Source organism: Condylura cristata, unplaced genomic scaffold (genome assembly GCF_000260355.1).
Source record: "Condylura cristata isolate star-nosed mole 26May11 unplaced genomic scaffold, ConCri1.0 scaffold00011, whole genome shotgun sequence".
NCBI classification, from domain to species: domain Eukaryota; kingdom Metazoa; phylum Chordata; class Mammalia; order Eulipotyphla; family Talpidae; genus Condylura; species Condylura cristata.
The window spans coordinates 40,228,701-40,246,319 of NW_004567112.1; the positions used below are offsets into that span (position 1 = coordinate 40,228,701).

The window sequence follows — 17,619 nt, forward strand, 5'->3', positions numbered from 1 at the left end:
CCTATTCGTTTATTTTTAAAGATTTATTTATTAGTCCTCTCTGGTAGCGCAGCAACAGGTTTATGACTCAGCACTGCAAGCTGGCTGCAGCTGCTTGAGTTCCATCCCCAGCCTGGAGGTGACCCACATGGCACGGCAGACCTCTCCAGTCTCTCCTTGCTCCCTTCAGCAGTGTACTTCATTGATCTGCCTGCTTGTGCTGCTCCTTGCTCTGTTTCTTTTTTTTTTTAAAAGATTTATTTATTTATGCATACAGAACTGAGATACAGGTCAAAGGTGCAGGGGGTGAGAGGCTTCACCAGAGATATAGTGGGGAACAGAACAGGCAGATATACTGAAGTACCACTGCTGAGGGGAGCAGTGGTCAGTCCATGTGTGTCACCTCCCTGGCCTGGGATGTTAACTCATGCTGTAGTGGCCGGGGAGTGCTTCATAGTGTTGTGCTTTAACCCACTGGGCCACCAGGGAGGGCCCTTAAAAGCGCTTTTAATTCTGTCTTCTATTTTATTGTTTTACTTGAGTTTCATTCTTTTTGCTATTGTTTATCACTAACCTGATCACTAGTATGTTTCTATATACTACATGTGAAAGGGCTTTGTAACTTCATGGAATTTATATTATCAAAGAACATGATGCATTCTGAAAACATTTTTATTAGTATTTCATATGCTAGCTTTCTATAGCACTAACTAGGAAATCAAGTCAGTATATGATGATGCCAGTATATTTTATTGAGTTGTAAAAAACAGTTGCAGCTGGTCTGCTAAGTATGACTCCTTTTTTCACAAAATTAAAATCACACATATGTGTATATTTACATATACATAGAAAAGAGTTTAGAACATACAGATTTTTAAGGGAATGGCTAACTCAGCGGATTAATGGTAGATTGACAGGATTATTTATTTTTTGCTTTAAATCCCCCCCCCCCCCGTAAATATGCACTACTTGTGTTATTAAAAGAAAATCCTCCCCAAAGAGAGTTTTGATTAAGGTTTAACAGATCATTAAATGAGACCACATAGCATGTGTAATGTTTAACTTGCTAAACTGCCGTTAGATCCGTTGGCTGAGCTGTTGTTACAGTCCTCTCTGTCCTTGCTTTTTTTCTGTGTAGTAGTTCCATCAATTAGAAAGGCTTTGTTGGAATTCTCTGACTATAATTGTGGATTTGTATATTTCTACTTTGGGTTTTATCCATTTTTACCTCTTATATTCTGAAATTCATTTTTTTGATACCTACACATTTAAAACTGCCATCTTTTTTTGCTGAGTTGATTTTTTTGACATTACACAATGTCTTTGGTAATTTTCTTTGCTTTGATGTCTTCATTAACTAGGGAAAAAAAGAAGTCTACATTATCTGATGGTAACATAACATTCCTGCTCTTTGATATTATATTTGATAATATTTGATAGTATTTTCTACATTATTTTATATTTGCATGTATTAAATAAAAAATTAATGTTTACATTTTCAGTCTAATCTTTATCATAATCAATGTGAATTTCTTATATTTCATGATTTTTTTATCAGTTCTATGACTCTTTAAATGATGTGTTTAGCCCAGGTAGATTTAAGTGTAGTTGTTGTGATAATAGCTTAATCTATTGTTTGTTTGTTTTGTCTATTTCATTTTTCCTGCCTTTCTATGGGTTACTTGAACATTATTTATAATCCCTTTTTAATTTATTTGTACTGTTCTTGAGGTTATCTGTGTATATATTTCAGTGGTTTCTTTATACATTGTGTTATATGCTTTGTAGTTTTTCAAAGTTTACTGTTACCAATATTTTACCACTTTGAATGATCTATGTAAGCCTTTTAACCACTTAAATCTTTTTACCAACTCCCCTTTATAATTTGCTTAAATATTTCCTCTACATAATATTGAAAACCATATCAGGTTTTGTTATAGTTTGGGCTTCTACCACTAAATATAATCTAGAAAATTCTTTTTATTCTTCTTTCTCTTTTCTTATATTCCAAGATTCTTTCTTTGTATCTGAAGAACTTCTTTTACCAATTTCAGGCTAGGTCTTGTTGGAAATAAATTGTCACAGTTTTCTCTCATCTGAGGAGGCCTTGACTTACTTTTTAAAGGGTGTTTTCAGAATATCCTTAGAATTCTGAGTTGACAGTTCTTTTCTCAGCATTTCAAAAGTGTACCACTTCTTTGGTCTTCATAGTTTCTGGTGAAAAATAGACTTATTTGAATCATTGTCCTTTTAACCACTACAGATGTTTTGGTTTTGGTTTATCATCTTTTGCCTTTGGTCAGCTTTTTGAATCTTTTGTTTTATCATTACCAGTTGTTGAAAAATTTTAACCTTTTTTTTTTCAGATGTTTTTCTGGTCTGAATGGTCACTTTCCTTTTCCACTTTTTCTGGTATTTTGCTGGATATTTATTGTCAAAAGTTTTTTTTTTTTTTTTTTTTTTTTTTTAATCATGCCTGTATCTTGCCAGTTTTTTGACAAGAGTGAGCAGGCTTTTCCTGAGACTTTCTTCATCTACGTGCATTACTGTTCATGGGTATGGACTTTTATAGCACTCAGTCTGTGCTATAGTGGAGGCCCAAAAAAGGTCTTAGGAAACTCACCACCACGTTGTCCTTGAATCCTGGAATTACACCTCATCTGCTTTCTTCTTTTCCACTTTTGCTTTGCATTTCTTTCTCCCCTCTGGGATGGTTAGCTTTTTATTTATTTATAATTACTTTAAAAATACTTGTTTTATTTATGCATGTAAAAACTGGGGTTCAGGCCAGAGATGAGGTGGGTAAGAGGATTCACCAGAGACAGAGTGGGGAGTGGAACACAGACTGACCAAAATACACTGATGAGGGGAGCAGCAGGCAAGACAGGAAAGGTCTGCTGCTCCATATGGGTCACCTTGGCCAGGGATTGAACTTGTGTCACAGTGGCAGGCTATAACTTGATATTGCTGAGACTTTAACCCCTGTGCCACCAGGCTCTGGAATAGTTACTTTTTAATGTTTGTTTATAAGAGCTCCTTATATATCTACTCTGGGTATTCAAAATGCAGTAAAGGTGTTTTCTAATTTTATTTTAAACTGTTCATAGTTTTTTTCATCTAGACATTAAAATTTCTTGTTTATGACTTCTGTCTTTGGCAGCCAACTTATGATTTGACAGTATATTTACAATAAATTGAAAACAAAGTTTTTTCTTTTGCTTTTCACTTTTTTTTTTTGGATTCTGGATGATGCGGCACTCAAAAGGGCATTCTGTATTTTGGTTTCTTCAGTGTTAGTTATAAAAACCTGTTCTTCTGTATTCATTTTTAGTAGATAGTAAAATAGTAGCTATCAATAATTTACAAATTCCATGTTTGAGGTACTTCTCTACAACCTGAATTATAAAATCTCCATTTTTTTCCATTGAAAAATAAAGTAGCTGTAGGTGAAAATACAACTCTATGAAGAAACAATAAAAAGTAACCAAGTATGTACACAAAAACATTAAAATTATATAATACTTTGATGAGTTCAATATTGTCATGAAATACTAATTTAAATATAATGTATTAGAAACTTTGTCATTCCTATTTATGAATAATACTGAAGTTTTTTGTCATTATAAAGGACAGAAAATTGTCTGCTTTTATTGAGTCAGCAATTATTGTTTGAATGTTGTCATAGTATTTTCACATGTGAACTGGTTTTTCCAGAAGTGTGAATATTACCACTGTGCCTCCTTGGTTTTAGGTCTGTCCCATAATTGGTCAGCTTCCTACAGTAATCTGCAAAGTATACTGTTGTTAAATTGATTTAGTGGTTATAATTCTTATATCACAGAAATTCTTTTAATTGGTTTGGTTAAAATTTTTCTTCTGGAACTATAATTAAGCCCCATATTTTCCCCCCTTGGTTCAATGTACATTAGGTAATCAGTTCTGGTAGTATGATATGCCTTTGCAGGCATTTTCCATGCTTAGAGAGCATTTATGTATACAGCATTAGTAAATAACAAATTATTATCCAGCAGCTTTTATGGTTGGCAGATAAATTGATACTTTGGGATCAGAAAAGCCTGTGCTGCTGAACTTGTTTACCAAAAATATTTATGGAACAAAATACCTGAAGAAATGTATACCAAGCAAAAAGTATCAACCCAAAAAAGTGTTAACCCTTTTTTTGAAGGATACATACAACTGTCATATGAGATATAGCACTAAGCATCTCTGTTATTTGTCATTCAAGGGTGCAACTGGAAACAGATTTGAAGATTGAAAAGGAATGGAGACAGACTTTGCAGGAAGATCTTCAGAAGGAGAAAGATGCCTTGTCTCATTTAAGAAATGAAACTCAACAAATCATTAGTCTTAAAAAAGTAATGGTGGTAAAACTTCCAAAATAATATCTGATGAAAGTTATTTAAAAAGATAAATAAGTCATAATTTACAATGATGCCAACAAAACAGTATCTAGTGATCTTAAAAGACATTATGAAGGAGATTAAACAAATGGAGAATATTGAGAGAACAGCTATAAAAGAACTTTGCACTATTTTTTCTTTATAAAAAACTAAAAGGTATGTGTTTAATTAATGATTGGTATACAATATAGAATTTCTTGTTTCTTTTAAATTGCATTTTCTGTCTTTCATTGTTTTGAAGGAGTTCCTTAACCTCCAGGATGAAAACCATCAATTGCGAAAAATATATCATGAACAGGAGCAAGCTCTTCAAGAATTGGGCAACAAACTTAGCGAGTAATTTCTCTTCTTGTCTACAACTAGTCTTTGACTTTTTAGGAGCTATGAGAGTGCCAAATCAAATAAAGAAAAGAAATAAATTAGTAAAGAAAAAACCCAGGCCTTCCCTCGTGGTGCAACAGGTTAAAGCACAGCACTGTGCAGCTATTTGCATCCACTGCAGAATGAGTTTGATTCTCTAGCCAGGGAGATGACCTGTGGCGTGGCAGACCTCTTCTGACCCACCTGCTTCTCCCCTCAGCAGTGTGTTTCAGTATATCTGCCTGCTCTATTCCCTACTCTGGGGTGAAGCCTCTCACCACCCCCCAACACCTCTGGTTTGTACCCCAGTTCCTGTATGCATAAATAAATAAATCTTTTTTTAAAAAAAGAAAACTGAAACCCCAAAAAACTAAAAATTAAGAAATAAGACTAGATTGGAGAGAAGAGATTTTGTTGAAGGTTAGTAGATCATAGCCCTGATATTGCTTAAATACTTCAAGTCTTCAGGATGAAATATTTAATATATTTTTCTCAGAAGCCATTTTTTCAGAATATCTGGAGAGATCTTTTTCAGACTGTTTTGAGAAGGAGCCAACATTGTTAGAAGCTGAGGGTATTTTATGCCATTTGGAGTTGGGGCATAACCTAGACATTGCTTGGTTCATGTGTTAAATAATACTGTCATAATTACATGAAAATGCCAATATCTTTTTTTTTTTTTTTTTATTGCAGGAAAATGCCAATATCTTTTTAAAAATGTTTTAGTAAAGTGATATTGGCCAGTATTTCCTTTAAGGTATTTTTTTTTTTAATTTACATTTTTGCTTTAGCAGGTTTAGAAAATAGAGAAACATTAAAAAATATAATCCTGCTAGCCAGTGAAGATTAGAATCATTGCAGTTTTATGCAATAGGGAAAACTAGTACTTTTCTAATAAATTACTAAATATTCTGTGTTTTAATATGTGCACTGAACTTGGACATATCTATAATCTTTTTAGATCAAAACTTAAAATAGAAGATATAAAGGAAGCCAACAAAGCACTGCAGGTGAGTAGAAAGTCTGAAGTAGGAAGTTGGAGATATCCATGAGTCTCCAGTAGAAGGTAAAATCCTGCATTATTAATCCAAGGTTGGGGCCTCCCTGATGGTCCAGGGGTCAAAGTCTCAGCACTATAAAGTTGTAGCCAATCACTACATGCAGGAGTTTGATCCCCGGCCAGGGAGGTGACCCACATGGTGTGTCAGACCTCTCCTGAACTACCTGCTGCTCCCCTTAGCAGTATCTTTCAATAGATCTATTTTGCTCCCCACTATGTCTGGTGAATCCTCTTATCCTCCCACCCCCATACCTGTGATCTACATCCCAGTTCTTACATGCATAAATAAAAATTAAAAGTAACAGGGCCCTCCCTGGTGGCGCAGCAGGTTAAAGCACAGCACAAAGAAGCTTAAACCACTTCCGCATGAGTTCGATTCCCGCCTGCCCCGGAGGTGACCACATGGCGCGGCAGACCTCTCCTGACTTGCCCGCTGCTCCCCTCAGCAGTGTACTTCGTCGATCTGCCTGTTGTGCTCCCCACTTTGCCTCTGGTGAATCCTCTCACCCTTTGCATCTATACCCCAGTTCTGTACGAATAAATAAATCTTTAAAAAAAAATTAAAAGTAACAATAAATAAGTCAATCTAAAGTACTGTATTATTACTGAATCCCAGGTGTATAGAGGCAGAAACACTTACTATTGAGCTTGAATAATGGGGCTCCAGCTCTTTTCTATACCTTTCTAGTCATATATTATAAAATAATCTTTATTTTGGAAAGGATCTTGGAATTCATTCTGTCCATTTTCCTACAGATTGTGGTATGATTATAATTGCCTTTGAACTTGAAAAATCCTTGAGTTCCCATGCCAATCTATCACCTTTTAGTTTTTGATCCTCAAGTCACATATCCTCATGGAGATTCAGTTTTCTCTTCAAATGGGCTTATGATTTAAATCAGTTAATACATGTGAGGGTGACTGGTAGAAGTTACCAGTATGTAGTTCAGAATATGTCTGGATGCAAGCATACTGTCTACAAAGTAGGAGAAAATACCACCTCTGTGTGAATACTTCAGCACAAATGGCTTCCTACTACACAAGCAATCCATTTGCTTTTTAAAATCAGTGTTAATTGCAAAAAAAAAATGAAACAAAAAACCAAAAACAAAAAACAGCCCAACAATGCTAGACTTTTAAAAAAAAGGGCAGCAGTCTCTTGTTCTTCACCCCCTTATCTCTTATCAGTCCCAGTTCCTGCCACATTGGTGATTTTTCCTGGCATTTTATCCCCTGCCATTTCTAAATAATATGCAATATATGTGTTCACTCTTAATTTAAAGCCATTTTATTGTAGACCTAGCAATTGCCTGGCTCACCTGCTGACTATTGCCCTTCTCATCCTGGCCCCATTCTAAAGTAAAAGTTGTGTGTAAGTTATTTTTTTCTTTTAAAGATTTATTTATTTGTACATACAGAACTGGGGTACAGGCCAGAGGCTCAGGGGCGGTGAGAGGCTTCACCAGAGACAGAGTGGGGAGCAGAACAGGCAGATCGACGAAGTACACTGCTGAGGGGAGCAGCGGGCGGGTCAAGAGAGAGGTCTGCCGCCATGTGGTCACCTCCAGGGCAGGTGGGGATCGAACTCATGCAGAAGTGGCTTTAGCTTCTCAGTGCAGTGCTTTAACCCACTGCGCCACCAGGGAGGGCCAAAAGTTGTGTGTAAGTTATTTTAAGATATTTACCTTATATTCTTTATTCAGATCACTTAAAATAATGTTCTTTGCTGGGCCATGTATTCGAATTGTATTTCTTTCTTGAACTATGTTTTATTTTCTCTGTAACTGCCTTTTTTAAAACTTAGTTGACTTTGAACATCTGTGTTTTCTCATACTTTCAAACACCTCTTCAGAAGGTTTCCTGATAACCTCCTCCTGCGGTTCTTGACTCTTCTGTTCCTGTGGCTGGTCTAGTTAGTTGCCCACCCTGACATTTTCCTCTGCTACCATTCTTAGAATTCCCTTTACTCTTCTCACGTTAGCATTTACTACCTGAACACCACAATTTCTTACGTGTTTTACTCCCTTGTTTTGGGCAATGCATCCTATAGTTGCTTCTTGGAAAATTATTTTAAGATTTTTCACACCTGTATATGCCTTTATTATTTTTTATTTTTAAAATTATTTTTGTAGGAGATGGTATGGATGTCTGGCCCAACTCTCATTTAACTGTAGAATTTGTTCATTGTTAAATATATCATGTATACAAGAGTATACATGTAGTACAATTTAAAAATATTGGGATACTGTTTTAATTTGTAATAAAACATGGCCAGTACCTTAGAAGCCCCCATATGTGTTCCATGAGTGACTTCTATAGTAGCAAACCTTTATTTTGTGTTAGTCATTAAGTTATTTTGTCTATAACAAGTTATCTAGATTTCCCTACTTTTATAAGTATAAAATAATTATGTCTTCTTTCCTTCTTGTCATTGACAGTTGATATGTCTGCTTTTTTTTTTTTTTTTTAAAGATTTATTTGTACATACAGAACTGGGGTACAGGCCCGAGGCTCAGGGGTGGCGAGAGGATTCACCAGGAACAGAGTGGGGAGCATAACAGGCAGATCGACGAAGTACACTGCTGAGGGGAGCAGCGGGCGGGTCAGGAGAGGTCTGCCACACCATGTGGTCACCTCTGGGCAGGCGGGAATTGAACTCATGCAGAAGTTGCTTTAGCTTCTCAGTGCTGTTCTTTAACCCGCTGCGCCACCAGGGAGGGCCGATATGTCTGCTTTTTAAAGAGTTTCTCACATTCTGAATTTTTTCTGATTGCCTGTGTATAGTACTATTTTTTAATTGTTCTTTTATTCTTATTGCATATAGCCTGGAAGTTTAAATATAAAGACTTGGTTAGACTCAGGAAACTTCTTTGAGACTTTTAATTTTAGCTCCCATATTTTTAATAATATTTAGCATCTTTTTATTTGCTCATTTTCCTTCTAAAATAGCATACCATTATTTTATTGCTAAAGATAATCACCATAGTTTAAAATTTTATTTTGCTACCATCATATTCTTTGCTCGAATTCCATTCTTGAATTTCTTTGGGTGAGTAATCTCTTGGCCATATCATTCCTCAAATGCTGGTTTTCATTTTGAACAAAAAAATCTTGGAAGACTTGTTGGTAGAGAGGAGTAGTTTGCTATAGGTTGATAGGTCTCACTATCATAGAGAAATCTATTAAATACAATTGAGTGCCTTCTCTAAATTATGTTAGTATCTGTAAGACCTTTTCTCAGGGGCAGTTGAGATTCTTGAACCCTAATATCCCTTTTGGGAAGTCTAAGTTGGGTAGCTGACATTCTGAAACTAGACAGAGAAAAATAGCCAGTTGTTTGCAGACCAGTATCTTGGTCTCTTCTAGACTTGGCTCTTCCTGGAGGGAGCAACTTAAGCTCCTGGAACTCAGGTTTCCTCATGTATAAAATGAGTGTGGTACAGGTGCTGATCTCTGAAGTCCCTTGCCAGCTGAGTTATCCTACGGGGCATATAGCCTTTTTCCAGGAGAGGTGCAGGGTTAAGTTGAAATCGAAGAAATATGGAAGGCCAACCGTGATGTCAGAAAGGCTATTGCTGAGCCTAATAATGCTACTTGGAGATTTGCCCCTCCTGGACAGAAACAAAATTGCTTTGATTAAGTAGCTTTGGGACATTTGGCCAAGTCACTTTCTTTTTAATGGTGTTTGCAAAGTTGAATTGGATCATCTTTAAGCTTCTGTCTTTTATAGAAAATATTCCATAATTCATTTGCTGGTTTTTATGAGCTATATGTAGTATCACTGTTGGTCTATAATAAATCTTAGTTAATGCTATAAAAATAAAAATACCCCAAATTAGCCTTGTAGTCTTGATGTATAAGGCTACTTTTCATTTATTTTTTCATCTTTCTTCAAAGGATTGTTAGAAAAAGCTTATAAGAAAACTAAGGTTTTGAGGAATATATGTATTTTTTTATTTGTAGGAATGTTTTTACTAAGTATAGGATCCTGTGCTTCAGAGGTACTTTCTAGGTGATCCTTTATCTACCATATTGGGTTATTATGCTTAGAACTTTGGAAGCAGTAGCACTGTGGCTTGGTTTGAGGCTGTTTTACAAAGAAACATGAATGAATGGGGTTAATCAAAAGCACTGAGGACCCTTCCTTCACAGGGGAAGGAAAACCTGTACATTATAAAACTGGCATCATCTAACAGTTTCTTTCATAGGGGAAAAATGTTTCCTGGTCAAGTTAGAAATTTTAGGAATGAAATTATTCTGGCCTGTTTTAGGATAATTTACATGTCTTCTACTTAAGTTTATATAGTAGTTATTAAATTTATGAAGTTATAGAACTTGAGGTAATACAGCTGTGTAAAAATAAATTTAAGGGAATGTCTTTTGCCTAAAGTAAACATGATTTCCAAATTTTCTTAAGATTTTAAGGATTTACTACATATATAGTATAAGTACCAGATATATATTTCAACATGAAAATTTCTTTAAGTATTGCTGTAATCCATTAATTATTCCCATCAAAAGATTTTTGTTCTTTAAAAAACATGTATCATGGAGATATTCAAACTCAGTACTATGAAGGGTGATTTTTGTTTAAATGTTGATTTTTACATCATTTTGTACACTTTTTTTCATCTCAATTGTAATCCCCGTGGGTTTCCCATCACCAAGTCACCTATGTGGCATCACCATAGTCCCCTGTTCCCTCCACTGTTTTTGATCCCATTCCCCACTCCACCCCCATAAAATGTCTCTGGTATATGGCTGTTCATTATTTTCTCACCTGGTCCAATATATTTCTGCTATGAGCGAAATCATCCGGTGTTATTTTTTTTCTTTCTGGCTTATCTCACTAAGCATGATCTTTTCCAGCTCCATCCATGTTGCTGCAAAAGACAGGCGTTTCTTTTTTTTTTGGTTGCTGAGTAATATTCCATTGTGTATATATACACACCTTTTTAATCCAGTCTACTTTTGGGCATTTGGGCTGCTTCCAGGTCTTTCCAATTGTAAATAGAGCAGCACTAAACATGGGGGTGCAGGTATCTTTTTGAATCAGTTTTTGTCTTTTGGTTAGATACCTAGGAGTGGGTTGTATGGGAGCACCATGTTAAGCAGTTTGAGGAACCTCCAGTTTCCCATTAGTGGTTGTACTAGTTTGCATTCCCACCAGCAATGCAGGAGAGTTCCTTTTTCTCCACATCCTCACCAACATTTGTTGTTGCTAGTTGTCTGAAGATGTGCTATTCTCACTGGGGTGAGGTGGTATCTCATTGCGATTTTAATTTGCATCTCCCTTATTACGAGTGATGTTGAACATTTTTTCATATGCTTGTTGGCCATCTGCATTTCCCCTTTGGAGAAATGTCTTTTTAGCTCTAATGCCCATTTTTGATGGAGTTGTTTATTTTTGTTGATTTTCATCAGTTCTTTATCTTTGTGATATATCTTTTATTGCTAGTTTTGTGTGAGAACATTTTTTCCGAATCAGTGGGATATTGGTATTTTCTAATGTCTTTTACTGTACAGAAGCTCTTTAACTTGATGTAGTCTCATCTGTTTGTTTTCCTTCACTATCATTGTGTTGGGTGCTATATTTTCAAAGATGTTACTGAAGTGCATGTTGTATAGTATTTCATGAAGGGTGATTTTTTAAAAAGTGTTATTAATTTGAGCATTAATATTCATACTTTTCCTACTAGGGATTGGTTTGGTTGAAAGACAAGGAAGCAACACATTGTAAACTTTGTGAAAAGGAATTTTCACTCTCAAAGAGAAAGGTAAGAGGTAGTCTGTAAAAGTTTTGGTGTAAAAAAGTCTTCTGATCTTTATTCATTTTTCTTATTTTTCCATTTGCTAGCACCACTGTAGAAACTGTGGGGAAATTTTCTGTAATGCTTGTTCTGACAACGAACTGCCTTTGCCTTCTTCACCAAAGCCAGTACGGGTTTGTGATTCCTGTCATGCACTGCTGATTCAGAGATGCTCATCTAACTTGCCCTGACTCCAGACTAAATTCCTATGTACTGAAAGTACTTAAGATGAATGTTATGAACATGTGTAAAACACTATCAGACAGCTCTTCTTAAGCGGCTTTGACAGTATTGTTTTTCATATTCAACTAATGAAATTAAAATTGTTAATTTGTATTTCCTTCTCCACTGTTACTCAGAATTTTCAACAGGGCATGTGTTAAAATAACTTTAGTCTAATTCCTAATTGATATAATAATCATGTAATTCTTAATGCCACTGTAAGGCCAGATAGTATAGCTACTACACATTTGCCTTACTTTATAAAGGCCTTCTTAAAAACAGGGCTTCAGATTGTTTTATTCTAAGTTGATATTTGACAGTGCCTGTAATTTTAATGCACTTTAAAGCCTCATGGTTCTCAAATATTAGAAATGCATAAAACCTTTTTTGAAGTATTAATATTTCAACAGGTTACTCATCTTGGTAAGATTAACATTTTTTCCCCTCTCCTTCCTTTACATTATTTTGTTAGTGTAGTTTTTTATCATGTAAAATGTCCTTTTGGTTTTGTTATACTTGCTGATACCTTTCAGAGACAGTGTGTTTAAGATATTTTTGCCTCCTCTTTTTACCTTAAATTTTGGTTATCTTTTTGTAGTAAACTACTTAATGTTTTTTCAGGAAGAGCTCATTATCCCTTTTGAATATTGAACACAAATCCTTCCCCAGAAAAAATTGTACAATAGCAGGGGAATTACAGGCTGCTAGTAGGGTCTAAGCATTGAGAAAAATTTAAACACTATAAATCTGATACGACAGATGAAAGAGAACTTTATTACATTTCCATTCCGGTAGTTTTAGGAAGTTATGCTGTACTTTAGTCTAGAGTACAAAACTCACTAGACTATGCAGGATCTAGAGCAGATGAGTATCTGACCTGCCATGACATACTTGAACTATTTCAAGCATGAAAATACTGTTATACTGCTAATAGAACTACAAGATTTAATTTGTAAAAAACCAGTTACTCTTGTATAATTTTAGTCTTGAATCAATACTTAGGGATCCTTTTTTCTCCCAGTTGTCTAGTTTCAGCCACGCACTTTAAAATTTTACATTAAACCCTAAGGGCATTGTAGTGACTAAATCACAACCATTCCCTTAGTCCCAAAGTTGAGGTCACTTACACTACAGGATTCTTTGCTCAGAGTACATGTTAAGGTTTAAAAATTAGTTTTTTAAATTGCCAAAGTTATGAAACTAACATTTTACTTGAAGACTTTTCCCCATAATTTAGTTTTTGCACTTAGTCAAAACTGATTTTTTTAGGTAGTCTTTCTGGAATGCTCCCATAGAAATGTCCCTAAGTGATATGTATTCTGAACTGCTTTGTATTGATAGGTTAACATTTTTATGATTACAATGAGAAAAATTTCAATACTAATAGGTAGTATTTTTATTACTGTTTAGAACAAATCCTAAAATGTGCTTTTGCTTAAAATTTTGGTTTCAAAAAATCTAGCCATGATTCTTACTCTCCATTAAGAACCCATGCATTGCTACTGATCTGGATTTTTAAGAGGCAAATTTTTTGACAGCAAGCAAGCAATACAACTTACTTTTGGCTCTTAAAAAACATTTATACTAAGTTTGGATTGTTTCAAAGCTTTCTAATTGTAGCTGTTAACCTGTAAGGCTTGCCCTCCAAAGGTATCTTCAGACCATTCCCTTGTATTATAACCATGTTGTCATGGTGCCAAGAAATTCTGACTTTAATTCTTCTCTCTGGCAATGTTTTAAGATGTGAATTTTATAAGCCAAATAAAAGTTTTGAAAATTTAGCCTTGCTTTAGAAGGGTAATGTTATTTATAACATTTTATATTTTTACTGCTTAAATACTGTAATAGAGTAATCCTGGAAAGATCAAAAAGCTCATGTGTTCCTTTAAAAAGGTAAGTCATGTGTGTCTATTGTTTTAAATGGGTAATGAAGAGTGGATTATGGGCACTTATCCAGATGTTTGATCAGTCTCTTATAGGCCATAGCACCTACTTATTGAAATCACTCCTGAGAGTCACTACCTAATCTACAGTTAAGACATATATACAACCTTCTACCAACGTGATTTATAATCAGTAACTGACACAAAAGCATTCTAGGACAGACGCCATGCCATTATCTCCCACATTGATATTTATTACATTGACATTTCTGGGAAAACAAAACAAGTTCAAAACTATTTACATTCACAGGTTTCATTTTGATCCATTAGCCAACGTGGGCAAAAAGCCTATTGATTAAAGGGATTAAAAGTAAAAAAGCACCTTTTCCCTTGCCTTTTTTAAAAACACAATGGATGAAAAATCTCAGATACCAAATGCAGGACTCTCATTTTAATTAAGACTATGACATGGACTTGCCTTACATTTTAAAAAAGTGATCATTTATACACGTATTAAAAAACCATAGCTTTAACTATTGGGCAGGAAACAGAAAATACTTATGTGAGAATTATATCTTGCAGTAAATACTTTTGTATTTAATTCTCACATCACTGAGAATCTTACCCTAGTCTAAGACATTTTGAGGTTACAACTTTTACTTTTGGCATTTTAGTCACATGCTAAGGGCATTTTATTCTAAAATCTAGGACTAGAATTTAAACTTCCAATACTCCCAACCTCAGGTAACAAATGATCAATATTCAGAAATGCAGTTACTTTTTAGATTATCAACATTTTCAGAACTATACCTGATATTTTAATAGCGCTATCTGGAATTAGTTGAATTTATGCTCCTGAAGCAACCTAATTCATCCTTAGGTTTTATACTGTCCAGGAGAAAGTATTTTCTAATAAGCTTTATTCCAGATGTCTGATTATAATACTTGAAATTTATGCAGAAGTGAACTACTACCCTCTGAAACTACACTATACTACTTGCAAAGCTAACAATAAAATACACCAACCGAAATCTTATGAAAGTAGCACAATCCTTAGGAGTAACTAGTATATAAAAAGTATCAACATCAGTGGTTTGAATATAAAAATTTATTTTAAGTCAAAGTATGCAACAAATAAAACCTACAGAAAACAGATTTCCCATCACAATCTGTTGCTTTACCAAATAATATTTTGAAAACACATTCCTTCAGTCATTATAAAGTTCTTAAAATACAAAAGAAATTAAATCTGTAAGAAAGTCTAGTAGACCAGATGCTGTTGTCAGGACTTTTATGTCAGCGGTTTTGCTTTAGTACATCCCACGCCATCCACCTCCACTCATGCCACCTTGGCCATAGTAACCACCACTGCCACCACCACCACGACCTTGAGAAAAACAGGAACATATTAATATTTTATCTCAAGAATAACAGGAACTTTTCATTGTCTGTACCACTACAGGGACTAACTAAATTATACAGAATCAGAGTAATCACTTACCATAACCACCTAAGCCATCAGGAGTACCATATCCTCCACTGTAATTGTTCCCCATTCCCATTCTTCCAACTGACCCATAAGCGCCTTGATTATCTTTAAAAATAAAGTAAACATAGGTTATTTATGCTTAAGTGTCTTAACAACTTTGCTTACTTAAAAAAAATTTACATACCCATTCCATCTCGGCCATAGCCTCCCATTCCAGAACCTCCCATTCCAGAACCGCCTCCAGGAGTGGAATTCAAAAAGAGTTCAATGTATCGATGTTCTTAAGAAGAAAAAAAAAAAAAAAAAGTAATACAGTAGAACAGGAATGATGGATCATATTCATCAGTAAAATCATAAAAAGGCTGATCAACTATTTTCAACTGACAGTACAATTATAAATTCTCAAATTTATAAGTTAGTGATAAAATGCCACGCAAGACTAAAATCTAGTTTTCATTTAAACCATACAGCCTTGAACAAACTTATCACAGAATGAAATTAAGACTCATGAAGGTATCATCTGAAAATTTTTTTGAAGTACCACCTGATTCACGTGTAGTCAAATTCAAGAATCGTTGGTTGAGGTGAAATTTAGTGGCCTAAAAATCGATAAGGATGGCATGCAGAAATAACTTGTGTAAGTGGTGTTAATTTTCAAGTGGCACGAGAATTCACACACATACAAGTCCATACCTATTTCTCTCCTTTAATAAATTAACTCTATGACTGAAAGTCATTTAAGTCTGATATAAGAAGCCATATGGCTTCAGATCCCAATGACTGGTCAGAGTTACCAGTTTTAAATCCTACAACTTCTTGCGTATTTTATAATCAAGTTCACAGCTAACAAAGATAGCATGTATACCAAGAATTTCACTTACGCATGTTGTTCTTATCTTTAGACATGGCAGCTACTGCATCTTCATGTGTCACAAACTCTACATCAGCTTCTCCTGTTGCTCTGCCATCAGCACCAATGTCAATATGAACTCGTATTGGATTTAGTGGTGAGAAGAACTAAATCAAAGAACACCTGTCATTTACTTTTTTACTTAGATTCTAAAGACTAAGATCCTTTTTAAAATATAAGCTAAGGGGTGATAAAAACATGTAACAGAATAATTTGAACTAAACAGATGCTAGCCAATATAAGCTATCCTAAAAAATACCTGGAAGTAGGTGCAGTTTTTTTTTTTTAAATTAAAACTAGATTTAAGCTGCTTAAGTTTTATAGGTCATATGTGCTTGCTTTAGCAGTCGTACAAATGGATGTGCCTAGATTTGGCCCATGGGCTGAAATTTGCTGACTGGAGACCCTAACCAATTTGAAGTCAGTTTCAACTTAACAACAGCATCTACTCCCATTATTTCAACTCCTTGATTTCTAATAACCTATAGCCACTTTTACAACTGACACAAGGGAAACAATCTTCCAGGTATCACCAGTTGTGCTAATCAGTCTTAAAACTAAATTCTTATATAGACCCTAATAAGAGTAGCTTTTATTTGACAGAGTCCTCTATGTAGGTCAACACAAAATAGACACAAAAATAGCCATTGACTACAGGTTAAATATAATTATTTTCATAAAGGATCTGGCAGTAAGACTCTAGAAAAACGAGAACACTTCAAAATACAGACACCAAGAAATTACTCACATTAGCAATGTCATTTTCAGTTGCACGAAAAGGTAGTCCTCTCATATGTACAAAATGACCACCGTGGAAACCTGAACTTGCATCACCAGCACCACCATAGCCATGCCCTCCCATACCTAGAGGTGAAAATTTCCAAAGGTTATAAATTGATACATGTAGGGAAAAAAATCTCAACAAAATATTTCCTCTCCATATACACCTATTTCTTCTTTCTCTGACAACCCAAGAAACCTCAACACTTTCTAAGCATCAACTGGAGAATTTACTAGCAAGTATATGTCCCTATTAAGTCATATTTAGCTCTGTAATGAAATAATGCCTGCACCATTTTTTGGTGTTAAGTCACCTAAGTTACCAGTAATTAGATGTAGAGCAAATATTAAAATGCACCTCACTATGAATGTAATAATATTTACCTCTTCCATCTCTCATTCTGTCATCAAAGCCATCATTTCCATAGCCATAATTATTATAGCCTCCATAGTCATCAAAACCTCCATAACCTGTATAATGTAAGGAGAAATATAATATTATACTTTCAAAAGCATAGTTTGTGGTAAGCAGCTTGGTTAACTTAGATTACAAGTTCGCAACACAACTTTTTAAAGCAGTTAACGTGGTACATTAAAAAAAAAAACAAAACAAAAACCCACAAAACTCAAAAGTTATCATCCTATGCCAAACTAAATGCCCAAACATGCCAGTATCTTAATTTTAAATTCTGTGTTGACTTACAT

General features: G+C 34.8%; 2 protein-coding genes across 8 annotated transcripts in view; one reads left to right on the top strand and one right to left on the bottom strand.

Moving 5' to 3' along the window:
• The window catches only part of RUFY2 (RUN and FYVE domain containing 2), a 36,602-nt gene extending 22,969 nt beyond the window's left edge, over positions 1–13,633 (top strand). For all 3 annotated transcript variants that reach the window (XM_012723622.1, XM_004680837.2, XM_004680836.2), the window contains exons 14-18: positions 4,226–4,355; positions 4,642–4,736; positions 5,722–5,770; positions 11,520–11,597; positions 11,678–13,633. In XM_012723622.1, coding sequence (XP_012579076.1) covers positions 4,226–4,355; positions 4,642–4,736; positions 5,722–5,770; positions 11,520–11,597; positions 11,678–11,821 — 496 coding nt within the window. In that variant the 3' untranslated portion in view covers positions 11,822–13,633. The remainder of the gene's footprint in view (positions 1–4,225; positions 4,356–4,641; positions 4,737–5,721; positions 5,771–11,519; positions 11,598–11,677) is intronic.
• Positions 13,634–13,967: 334 nt separating this feature from the next.
• Positions 13,968–17,619, bottom strand: part of HNRNPH3 (heterogeneous nuclear ribonucleoprotein H3 (2H9)) — a 9,904-nt gene continuing 6,252 nt past the window's right edge. For 3 of the 5 annotated variants that reach the window (XM_012723627.1, XM_012723625.1, XM_012723624.1), the window contains 6 exons: positions 17,299–17,385; positions 16,883–16,998; positions 16,106–16,241; positions 15,409–15,504; positions 15,237–15,329; positions 14,825–15,122 (listed from right to left, as the gene is read on the bottom strand). In XM_012723627.1, the coding sequence (XP_012579081.1) occupies positions 15,046–15,122; positions 15,237–15,329; positions 15,409–15,504; positions 16,106–16,241; positions 16,883–16,998; positions 17,299–17,385 (605 nt within the window). In that variant the 3' untranslated portion in view covers positions 14,825–15,045. Of the gene's footprint in view, positions 15,123–15,236; positions 15,330–15,408; positions 15,505–16,105; positions 16,242–16,882; positions 16,999–17,298; positions 17,386–17,619 lie in introns of all 5 variants that reach the window. The other 2 variants (XM_004680840.1, XM_004680839.1) reach the window with 1 other exon arrangement.